This window comes from Tetrao urogallus (assembly GCF_951394365.1).
Source record: "Tetrao urogallus genome assembly, chromosome: 1".
Classification (NCBI taxonomy): domain Eukaryota; kingdom Metazoa; phylum Chordata; class Aves; order Galliformes; family Phasianidae; genus Tetrao; species Tetrao urogallus.
In genome coordinates this window covers 115942190-115953947 of record NC_136813.1, presented here as the reverse complement: position 1 = coordinate 115953947, position 11758 = coordinate 115942190, and the positions used below count along the sequence as shown (strand labels likewise).

General features: G+C 48.4%; 1 protein-coding gene across 2 annotated transcripts in view; it reads left to right on the top strand.

The window, feature by feature from the left end:
• Nucleotides 1-1382: 1382 nt before the first annotated feature.
• TBX15 (T-box transcription factor 15) overlaps nt 1383-11758 on the top strand; it is a gene marked incomplete at both ends in the record, with an annotated part of 87649 nt that continues 77273 nt past the window's right edge. The window contains one exon of one of the 2 annotated variants that reach the window (XM_079546197.1): nt 1383-1584. In XM_079546197.1, the coding sequence (XP_079402323.1) occupies nt 1383-1584 (202 nt within the window). Of the gene's footprint in view, nt 1591-11758 lie in introns of both variants that reach the window. The other variant, XM_079546196.1, reaches the window with a different exon arrangement.

The window sequence follows — 11758 nt, the reverse complement described above, 5'->3', positions numbered from 1 at the left end:
CGCTTTGCCGGCGCTTCCTGAGGAAATCATTCCTTTCTCGCCTTTCTGCCCGAATCCCCCTTTCCCCCAGATCGAATCCCGGAGGACCCCGCTTCAGGTCGGGCAGAAGTGTCCGAGGTGTTCCGCGTACCCCTAAACGCGGCACCGCGGCAGTGTCGCCAGCCGTTCCCACCCCTCGTCCCCACGGTGCTCCGCAGCCTCCGATCCCGAGCACCGCTCCCCGCAATTCACCGCCCTACGAGGCTCCATCCACACTAAGCCCAACTCATCCTATAGAATTATTTATTGTTTATCCTAAGCCTCCCCTCGATCCTCGGAAGCGATGTAACTCCTTCTACGTTTTCCCCCGGGTTTCGCTCGATCGCACGGATCCCCGCGCTCCGATCATAGAGCTGTTTTCCCCTCTCGGAATTCGGTCCTGATTTCTCTTTTCCCTGCGAGCTCGAAAGGTTTGGGGCAGAGCAGACAGAGGGGCCGATGCCATCTCTACCGTTTCCCAGGGCTGTGCCTGGAGGGTTTATTCGCTCAATGGCTAAAATGACAGAAAAAAAAAAAAATAAATAAAAATAAAATACAATAAGCTAAATTAAATTAAATTAAATAACAAAAATAGAATAGAATGGAATAGAATAGGATAGGATAAGATAGGATAGAGTAATAAAATAAAATAAAATAAAAACGTTGTAAGTTTCGCTTCAAAACATAGCGAGAAATTCCTGCCGCCCACAGCACTGCCGACCCCACGACACACGGCGTGAATGACGATTGAGCAGCACCCTCCGGTCCGGCACCCCCAGATTTTAAGGCCTCTTTCGAGCACTTCTGGTCGCTAGTTTTTTATTCTCGGGCTTCATTCCCGAGCCCGTGGGAGCAGAAGCCGATATCTCCCCGCACTCAGAGCGCGGCGCTCCGCGAAGGGTTAACTCCCCGCCCGGTGCTCGGGGGCTGCGGACGGCCAAAATTCCTCGTTCCGAAGTCCGGCTCTCCTTCCTTTCCCATTGGTCCACAGCTTTTGGGTCTTTCCCGATCCCTCTCTCCCATTGGTCAACGATATATATATTTTCACTATTTTTTTTTTTTTCCCCACTTGACAGGCGCACGCAGCCTGCCTAACTCTCGGAGAAAAAAAAAAAAAAAAAAAAAAAAAAAAAAAATCCCAGAAGTTTGGATCAATCAGAGAGAGACAGAGGGAAAGGGGAGAAGGCAAAAAAAAAAAAAAAAAAAAAAAAAAAAAAAAAAAGATGAAACCCGGCCCGCGGCCCCTGTGAGCAGAGCACAGCTCCCGCTCTGCCCGCGGAGCACCGCAGCCCCATGTAGGACGGGGCTGTGCCGCTGGTGCTGGAGCCGCGGGGCCGTCCGCCCAGGGTCGGGCCGGGGGGAAGATGAGCGAGAGGCGGAGGTCGGCGGTGGCCCTCAGCTCCCGGGCGCACGCATTCTCTGTCGAAGCCTTGATTGGGACGAATAAAAAGAGGAAACTGCGGGACTGGGAGGACAAGGGGCTGGATTTGTCCATGGAAAGCCTCAGCCCCAATGGCCAGCTGGGCGACGGCGAGGACCCGACGCAATGCCTGGACCTCAACCCCGGTCAGTGTCGCTCCGCTCACCGGCAGCCGCTGCGGGAAACTCCCGGAGCTGGGGCGGGGGGGTCGGGGAGGGAAATGAAAGGAAGGGGAGGGGGGGGAGGCGTTGTGCGGAGATTTCTCGGATTTGTGTTATTTTTCTTCTTAGTATTTTCGGTTTGCAGTGACTTTTCCGCAGCTCTTTCCCACTTTCCCTCCCGGTCCTAAATCTCTCTCGGATCCAGAGCGTCTCCCGCTTCCTCCTTCCCCCTCTCCTCCCGACTCTGTGCTCTGTGCTGATCGCGGTGGGACACACACACCACATCGTCCGGGTCCCCCATCACTGCGGGGGGTTGAGATGCACAAAAATCGCGTCACAGCTGAGTCTGCCCCGTAGGCACCGATCAGGGTGCCGGGCACAGGAGGAGAGCCCTGGAGCAGCACCGTGCCCAGCTCGGGACCCGCAGGAGCAGGGAGGGAGCGGGGGGCGACGGGATGGGGGAAAAGGGGCTGACTGGTGCTTGGGGACGGAGAGCACGGGGCTCCGCTCCCGTTTCTTAAAATCGATTATTATTACCATTAATATTAACACGATTATTTACTACACTTACTATTCTACGCTATTATGATTGTTACCGTGATTGTGATACACTACTATTATTATACACTACTATTATTGGATGTCCTATATTATTTGAAAGGCAGCCGGTAGCCCGGAGCCTTCCCCCGGCTCCAGCGAAACCCTGGGGCTCCTCTTGTCCCTTTCCCCGTCAGCCACATCTCTCCGGTCCTCCAACGCAGCCGCGGAGCTGCGGGTGGGTGCGCGCCGGCATTGAGCGCCGCCGAACGGGACGGGGCCACGTCGCTGCCCCTGAGGGGTTCGGTCTCGGACCGAGGTCGCTCTCGGTAATTACTCTTCCTTCAGTATTGGGGTGCTGGGGGAGAGAAGACCAAAAGATGTCTGCTGCCACTACGTAGGAGAAAGGATAGGAGCTTCCCCCCCCGCTCCCAGGCCGCTCCTCCACGCTTATATCTCTTTGAAACGTATATGTACACCTACCGCAATATACATATGTTGCACGGTATATATTGCAATTTATATACTGTACTGTATATATTATACAATATATGCATTTGGCGATTTTACTGTGTCAGCCGCCGAAAGGCCGCCGTGAAAAAACTTAGAGAAACGTAAAGAGAAAAGCAAAGCAACAGATCACCGAACGATTAACGGAAAGAAATCTGTAGTAAAAACCCTACCGAGTGTTTACGGAGGGAGCAAGGCCCGGCGCTGCGCAGTCCTCGCCGCTGCGCTTCCGTTGCGCGGTGCTACCGGCACCGTCCCGGAGAGACGGAGTGCAGCGACCGCCCAGAGGCAACGAACAGCGAGAACAGCGAAAAACAGAAGGGGAAAAAAAAAAAGAAAAAAAGAAAAAAAGAAAAAAAAGAAAAAAAAAAAAAAGAAGAGAAAGGAAAAAAGGAGAGAAGGAGAGAAATCACGGCTTTGGGGCATTCCTCTTTCAAAATAACAAATACGGAAAGGAAGAGACAAAAATCTGCTTTGCCATGGCAGAGAAGGTGCGCTCATTGGTCTTTCTTAGTACCGTTTCTCACTAATTTCCGGCGTCTATACAATGTATTTGTGTTGGTCTAGAAGTTTAATTTAAACCCCAACACTCCTGCGCGCCGGGCGGGCGACTGACAGAGAACGGCTGCAAAGCGTCCGGGGCCCGGCGAGCCGCTGTGGTGTTTTTCATAAAGCGAAGGAAATCAAGAACAGTTCGGGAAACCATTTCGGGGAGGCTGATAGACTTTAAACGAAGTCCCGGCTGCAATTTGCGCGCTCACTTCATTAAAGCCAAATCCCGCGCAGCGTACCTCTGCTGCCGGGTGGAAATTGGTTCGCGGCCGCGTAATGGCCCCCACATTCCGGCTTTATAAGGCCCCATTAAGAACAAACTTTACACCTCAAGCGTTTAAACGTCGCCAAATCTCTGGCGATATACCAAAAAATTGGAGGAGGGAGTTTTTATAGCGTCCCAAACCTTCCCGATTCCAAATCGTTGCTTTGAATGGCGTAGGCAATAGCGCGGGTATAGCGTTTGTACCGGAGGCGTATTGGGTGCGGGCCCCGAACATCGAACTGAACGCTGCAAAAACGCGCACCGATTCGGCGCAGCAGAGTTCGAACGGGCCCCGATTTATCGAACTCTTTTCAAAAAGTCACTTCGAACCGTCGGGGCTTCGCCGCACCGCATTTCGTCCGCCCCAGGGAACGGAGTGCCGCCCGAGGGAGGGAGAGGAAGGTTCCGTCCTCTTCCTCGCCGCCCCTCTCTGGGGATGTCTCCTTCCTCGGCTGCCGCGTCCAGCGCGGCAATACCGTGAGAAAAATGAGATCGTTCCTCCGTGCCGCACCGGCAGGGAACGCGTTTTGCCTGGGGAACCTCGAGAGATTCCCACGGCCTCCACGTCGCGCCGGGAAGAGCCGCGCGTGGGGCGAAGCGGGACCGTGGGAGGCGGCGGCTCTTGTAGCGCTGCCCCAACCCCACGCGGAGCCGAGAGCCCCCGCTGCGTGTCGTGGGCCCGGGCGTTGCTGTGTCTCTGATTCGCTCCCGGCCGAGGGGGATTTCGGCCCTGCGAACAGCCGACCGCCGGCTTTGGGGAAAGTTTCGATGGGAGTTCGGGATTTCCCTTCCGAAACGCGGCTGCTCCACACGGGCGGACCCGCAGGAACTCCAGGGGCAGAGCGAAGGAGTGCGGTTGGAAATGTGCAGTTCCGTGCGTTTCGGTGCTCATGTCGTCCACAGAGATAGAAAGGCGTCAGCGTGTTCTTAAGCGAATTCCTCCACTTCCTCCACAGCCTCATCTCGCGTAAAAAAAAAAAAAAAAAAAGAAGAAAGAAAAAGAAAGAAAGGAAGTAAAGAGAACACGTCGATTACAATCAACCCAACTAACAAACCAACCCCCCAAAACCCCACATTTTCGAGGGTGTGATTTTTGCCCATCCCCGAAGACGTCGCGTTGCCAGTTACTTTCCGCCCGGTGCGCTGCCCGATATGCCCGGTATTGATCAAGATGAGAGCAGAGCGCGGCACGTCCAGTGGCGCGCACCCAGCCTGGGGGCCGCATCGCTGAGGGACCGGAGTTCCCCCCCCCCCCCCCCCCCCCCCAGCTGCAGGGGCGAACGCTTTCCCAAAGCATGAGGAATTCGGTTCATTTTATTTTTGTTTGTTTGTTTTGATGTATACATCTGTTTCTGGCTGCTCATCTTTGTGCATCTCCGTTTCTGGACGTGCCCAGGAGGCGACTCCGGTTCTCGCTCCAACTGTTGTTGGAGCAGTATGGGCGTGAGGCTCCGGAGGGCTTTTTGCCCTCTGCCTGTGTCTGGTAGAAGCGGAGCGCGGCGGCCTTCGCGCCGTAATGGGGCCGGGCAGCTGACCAGCTCTCCGCCACTACGAGCTGTGTGTCGAGGAACGTCGGCTTTGTGCTTGGCAGAACCCCCCGCTCTGGCACCGAGTTTTCCATCTCACTTCTGAGCGGGGCTGCAGAAGTTCCTCCCTCCCACCTGCTACACCACATCGAGGCCACCCCGGCAGCATTTCACCCCATCGCGACCCCGTACATCCCACGCGCGGCAATGCGAACCCCGGGGGCTCGGGCTGCGACCACGGCGGGGCCGGGATCCCGGAGCCGAAGTGAGCTCTGCGCGGGTTGCACGGCGTGCGCGGGGCTGAGCGGTGCGGTCCCGCCTGCCCCGAGGAGGTGCGGAGCCCGCAGTGCGTAACGGATGCGAAGCAGGAGAAAAGGCATCAACCCATGTCCTCCTTTTAAATGTATTTTAAATCGTCACCTTTTTTTTTTTTTTTTTTTTTTTTAGATGTAGTTTAGTTCCATTCGCGGGGAAAGCTGTTAGATCAATCGACATTTCTTGTCTAAAGACAAGAACTGTGGGAGAATCCAGAGAGCTTCTGTTACCGGCACAGGTCTGTGATTCCTTCCGCACCATCCATCACCGCTCCCTCCTCCCGCTCGGGACCGAGCGTCTGTATCGAGTATCGGCCCCTCCTCGGGCAGCAGCGTCCCCCTTCAGTCCTATCTGCCTCCTAGGAAACGGATGCTTCCTTTCAGATGGAAAAGTCGAAAAATGTCTTCTTAGAGTGCAGGAAAGAGCGTTTGGATCGTTTCACAGCACGGCAATACCGCTTTGGTCACCTCTGGTCAGAGATAGGCGTCCCTCCAGCTCACCTCCCGTATGGCTCTGCTTCCATTTTCGTGCTTTCAAGCTTCGAAGAACTGTGTTATGTTGTTCATATGTATGCATATATATACACACACATATATAGTGTTCTGTTCTAGATTACAGCTTACAATAGTTCAAGAAACTGCTTGTACGGCAGTTACATCAGTCCCTGCTGTAAGAAAAATCTGTTCACATGCGGTTTCAGTCACCCTGAGAGCTCACACTGAGATCTGTAGTTTGCACTGCTGACGTAAAGCAAGGCTCGGTGGAAAAAGCTTCAGTTTTCTAACACTGACCACGTTCCAGAGATCGATAGAGATGCCCGGAGGGGCTGTGCCCGCTGAGGGAACTGCAGGACTCGGTGCCAGCTCTCGGCTCCCCGACGCCTCCCCGAGCAATGGTGAGGAATGGCGAGACCCGACCTCTGGAGCGCGGCGGTGCGCGGGCGGCGGACCGGGATCTGTGCGTCCGATGTCCGCCCTCGGCAGGAGCGGCGCTGGGCTCTGCGGAGTGGGATCCCGAGAGGCGACGCTGATTTTTTTTCCTTTTTTCTTTTCTTCCTCTCTTCTTCTTCCTTTTCTTTTTCTTTTCCCTTTTCTCTCCTCTCTTTCTTTCTTTTATTTTCATTTTCCTTTTTTCTTCCCCCCTCCCCCCTTTTTGTTTTTTTTTCTTCTTTTTTTTTTTTCCCCTTCCTCCATCAAAACGATTGCTCCATCACCACTTAATTCTTCGCTCCATCACCATTTAAAGCAGGTTACCACTTCGTCCTTTCTGCTTGCTGGGCACCTGTTGTCTATCCCGTGGCATGCTCCGTTGAGGAGGGCTGAGGACAAATAAAGGGTTGTTCTGGTAATGAAAATCACTTTGGAAACCGGTTAAGAAATTTTAATACTGATAGGAAACACTGCGCCCGTTCAAGTTCCAGCAACGACATTCACGCCATTGGCATCCTTTAGTTCCGCATTCTGCACAATCAGACAGCAATGAATTAGTAAATCAATACGAGAAGAGACAAAAGCATTCGTTGCAAAAATATTCCCGTTTGAAAAGGAGTGACAAGGAGTCGCTCCTTGTTCGCTGTGTGTGTGTGAGTGCAACATAGCAGCTAGATTGGGGGGAGATGGGGGATGTGACGCCCCAAGTCAGCACTGACAGCAACAAGGGAGCCCGGGCTGGGGGAATCTCCTGCCTGCACCCAAATCAGTGAGGGATTTTTCGTGGCGAGGCTGAGCCAAAAAAGGGAAAATGTTGAGGAGGGGTTCAGGTTTGGTTGAATCGAAGATCCTTTCTCCTCTGCTCTTTTATATTTTTTTTCTTTTTCTCATTTTCTTTTACTTTTTCTCTTTTTTTATTTATTATTATTTTTTTTAAATTAATTTTATTTAGAAGTGGGAAAACTTCGGTTTTGGCCAACCTTTAAACCTTTACTTACTTTTGTGTCATCGGAATGCTTCTTGGTTTTGAGTCACACAGCCATCCTTAAAACTATTTCCAAGACCTTCTGTCTAAACTAATTCAAAAATAATTTTAAAATTAATTTTGAAATGTGTTTTGAATTTTAAAAGAGAGAGATTTTGATTTTGATAATGACGAAATCAAGTATTTGAGCTTCTAAAAGAACCTACCGGTTAATTTTTCTTCTTCTAACGAAGTGATTTTCCAAATCCAACATAACTAATTTTTCATCTCTCCAAAGACATGTTCTCCTTGTCAATTCATTGTATTTAAAGTGAAACAAAATAAAAACACCGAACAAAAAACTGTCACAAGGGATAGTTTCAGTGCAGTGTACTCGCACCCGGTCGTTCTTAAGCACTCTTCCTTCATGAGGGAACACAGGAAATCAACGAATATTGTTGAATGAACATTTCTGGTGACGACCACATGTATGATTCTTCGAAAAGAAATTCGGGAAGAAATTATTGACAAACCCATTTTCAGTTTCTAAAGATCACTTTAATGGCTGGTTAAGAACGGACACAAACAATCGTAACAATCATTAGATAGATGGAAATCAGCACGGCAAAAGTTGTTTGAATATCAGTTGCTGAGCGCATACGGAACAAGTATGAATGACTTACGGTGCTGCGACTTCCCCTGATGGCTGGGTGTGCTCTTGGCTGGTGTGAATGCTATTCCCATGACAGTTGAATTAACAAAACCAAGTGTCTACTTTTTGGAACTGTGGAAAACAAAGAGCGGTCAGATAAAAAACCTGCCCCCAGACTGATAGGAGAACTGAAGACATCAGAGGGCCTTTGTTTTAAATGAGAGCGGAGAGCATAGAAGACTTGTTAAGAAGGTACATCAGCTAACAGCAGCATTCCTAATCAAGGTATTGAAAGTGCTGCCTGACTGTGTGGATGCTTCTGTTCAGATAATAATTCCAAAGGGATATACGGTAATATAAAGGGAGTCTTTGAAAGTTCTGTAGGTTTGAATTTGCTGAGAAAGAAGGGACCTTGAGAAGAGATGGAGAAATTTAGACACGGCCTTTTTTCACTTTGACTTCCCGCTCAGATGATTCTTTAAGTGAAAATGATTCATTGTGCATAGGTGTTATTATTCTATTCTGCTTTCAGCGGAGAAGTTATCTCAGCGCCGTAGATGCACTTTGCGCTAGTGAGAGGTAAAGGTAGTTGTATTGCACTTCAAGCACTTTTTTTTTAACTGGGATGAAAAGGCAGAAGGAGGAGACCTGCTGAGTATTCACTTGTACCCACTCAGACCTCGATGGAAACGCTCCTACCAACTTTCTAAAAAGCAGACTTCAGTCCTGAAATCGTATGGATTCTGCTGCTGCCCTAACTTGTAGCACAATGCCTTTCAACAACTGGGATGGGCAATCCTAAATCCAATCCTAAACTTCATTTGACATCTCCTGGTGCAGAGATATGGATTGCACAAATCAGACCCTTTCTTGCTTCCTGGTTTTTCTCACACTGGGGCTGTCAGAACTGCAGTCATCGTGTTTCCTGGGCTTCTTTTGGTCTACTGGAGCACTGGGTCTGTCTGTAGGAATAAATAATCATGACCATGAGGGTAACACTGGGATGACCATTTTTATGCTACGAAAGGACCGTGCTTTCCTTTTGTCTTCAGATCTTCTGCAAATGTATGGTAGTATGAAAACTGTCGTGTTGGGTCAGATAAAAGTTCGGCGTTATGCCCGGCCTTGCACTGTCTGAGCACTCCTGCTTTTGAGCTGTGTAAAGCAATGCTGCAGTGCTCCATACAAGGCGACAAGGCTGCTTTTTTAAACTGAAAGTTGTCCTTTTGTTTCTTATGCCAGAGGGATGTAGGAAGTCTGGAAAAATGTGGATTGCAGCACATGGCTGTGGTGCCTAATGGTTTTTATTTCACTTCAGAATTTAAAAGATAAACAGAAGATCTATTATTGTAGGATTTGGGTGTTTCCTGTGCCAGGCTCCTTGGAGCAAGCACAGAAAGTCTTCATTTACCATCTGACAGCTCTGAACAAAGTCCATCGGCGAGGCGGCCCCATTCCTTACTGCCATTATCTGCATGCAGCCATAATGCTGGGCACTATTGTGCAGGTCCCTGCACTGCAAATCCAGCTTTGCCGTTGCAGCCCACTCTGGTTGTTCTGTGCAGAGCAATTCTGGTTACTGCAGGACTCAGGAAATTGTGCCGGGGGTGAGAGAAGGGGAGGGTGGTCATGAAGATTGCCAGCGGTGTGCTGTTACAGGAATGGTCAATAATTGATAGCTCTTGTGAAAATAGGGTCGTATAATGAAGCTTGAGGAAAAATTCCCCCTTTGCTCCTTGGAATGAAAGATCTGATTGTAGGGTGGCTGTTTATTAAGAGCGTTTCAAGATGGATTGCTTGAGTAATATTAAGATGCTGAGCATCATTTACCCAGAGTAAATGAGTTTAAATAAAAAGTTTAAATATCAATCAAAAAAGTAGTTCAGCCCTAGAGAACCTAGCCCTAGAGAAGGGAATAGAAAATGTTTGAGACATTTGCTGCCTCTTTCCCTTTGCTCTGTGGGACAAAGAATGTCATTGGGCAACTGCTGCAGTAGCTCCGTCCTGATGCTGAGGTTCCCCTTCGCTGACTCTGGTGGGGATGAAATGGTTATGAAGAAGGGGAGAGAGGATCTAAAAGGGGCAAAGGAATAGAAAACTAGGTACAAAAGGGGATCTCTTTTGGGAAGGAAAAAGAGGAACAAGACAGGAAAGGTCAGAGGAGGAAGGAAGTGTTCAGTGTTTTGTTTCCTACCCCAATGACTGGCTGTGGTGTGGGGAGAATTCAGAGACTGTTTTCGGACTTACCACCTGTATCTGGGAGGCGTCATGTTGTTTTCCCCCCAAAATAATGAATGGCATGGCTCCTTGAGATGTAATAATGAATAGGTTTATACAGTTTATGAAAGCAGTACGTTGCACCAGACAAATGCATAATCATTTAGTACGGCACAGATATGTGAGGGCCCTGAAATAAGTAGGGAAAACTTCTCATAGAGAAGCTGTTGGAAACCAACCAACAAGGTTTCTTACCATGGTTTTTTGTTCTCTGTGTTTTGATGTAAAAGAAATCAGAATTGCAGGAGAAATATTTAAATGAAATATTCTCACTTACAATGAACCCCATAGAGGTTTTATATTTTTTTTTTGGAAAAACATTTTAAATCCTACTCGCCACTTTTATTCAGGGCTTCAGCCTTTTTATAATCAGTAGAAGTTGTGTGTAGATTTTTTTTTTTTAGGTCTATGCTGTTACGCAGTTGTATAATATTGATTTCCTTTGTGTATAAAAATCAGAGCTTTCTGTTCCTTATTCATATTTAAATTATCCATAAACAGAAGTGTTTTTATGTGCCCTACGGAGCATGTCAGCCATTATTGCAATGGCTGTAGTTTCTTATTATATTGGTGTACCTAGAGGCATTTTCTAATTGCTAATTAAATTACGTGTTGCGCGTTTCATATCGTTAAGGAAGTAATTAAAGTTTACTTACGGTCATCGGCTACTCCAGAAAACTCAGTCTCTCCTTCTGCTCCCAATTTCTACTTGTGGTTGTGTGTATTTCTGTGTCTTTGCTGGAGCTGGGGACGGAGAGGGGAGGAAGACAGGATTTTTGTGCAGCGGCAAAATTTCTTGGAAATGCTGTTCCTTTGTGCAGACTGGCAAGAGCCTCGTGATCTAAATGAAGAATTATGAATACGATAATGATTTCTTATGACAATAGCTGTGTGTTTGCTCATGAATCGACCCTTAATCATTTTGCTTATGAAAATTGAGATGCTCGCTGATTATTTGTGAAAACGTTTGGCGATCCTGAGCTGGGATCCACATGGCTACGTCTCAGACAGTTGCTATTCACTGCAACACAGTGATGTTTGTTGCACAGACATATGGGAAGAAAAATATTATTACCATAGTCATCCAGTGATTTTTATGCTTAAAGCTAATTTGCTTTATTTTTCCTGAAAAATACAATTCTGGCTTTATTAGACTGTTTTTTTCCCCCTATTTTCCATTTCTTTTTTGCTTTACTCCAGATTCATAATATTTTTTTGAGTGTCAGTCATGACATTAATCATGTTTTCTCCTGCAAATCAGGATGCTCATTTCCCTTTATTTGTGGAGTGCGAGACGATTCATTGTTAGCAGTTAGGATGTCACACGTCCTTACTTACACTAGTGGCTCTTTGGATCAGCTCTCTTTTTTGTTTGGTTTGCATTAACATTACTGCAGAGCGCCAATCCACGATGAGGGCTTTGGGACAAACTGCAGTTGTACAAAGAGTAATGTTCTGAAGGTGTTGCTGGTTAGTCACCTCCCTTTAATAATGCAGCATTTCCGCCAGCCATTTACACTGCGGTTGGATACAGTTATTCCCATATACATACTGAGATGTGCACTTCATTAGGTGAAACACAATTTGCTGCATTGAGCACAGAGGTGAAATGCCCCTAACTCATCCCTGCTG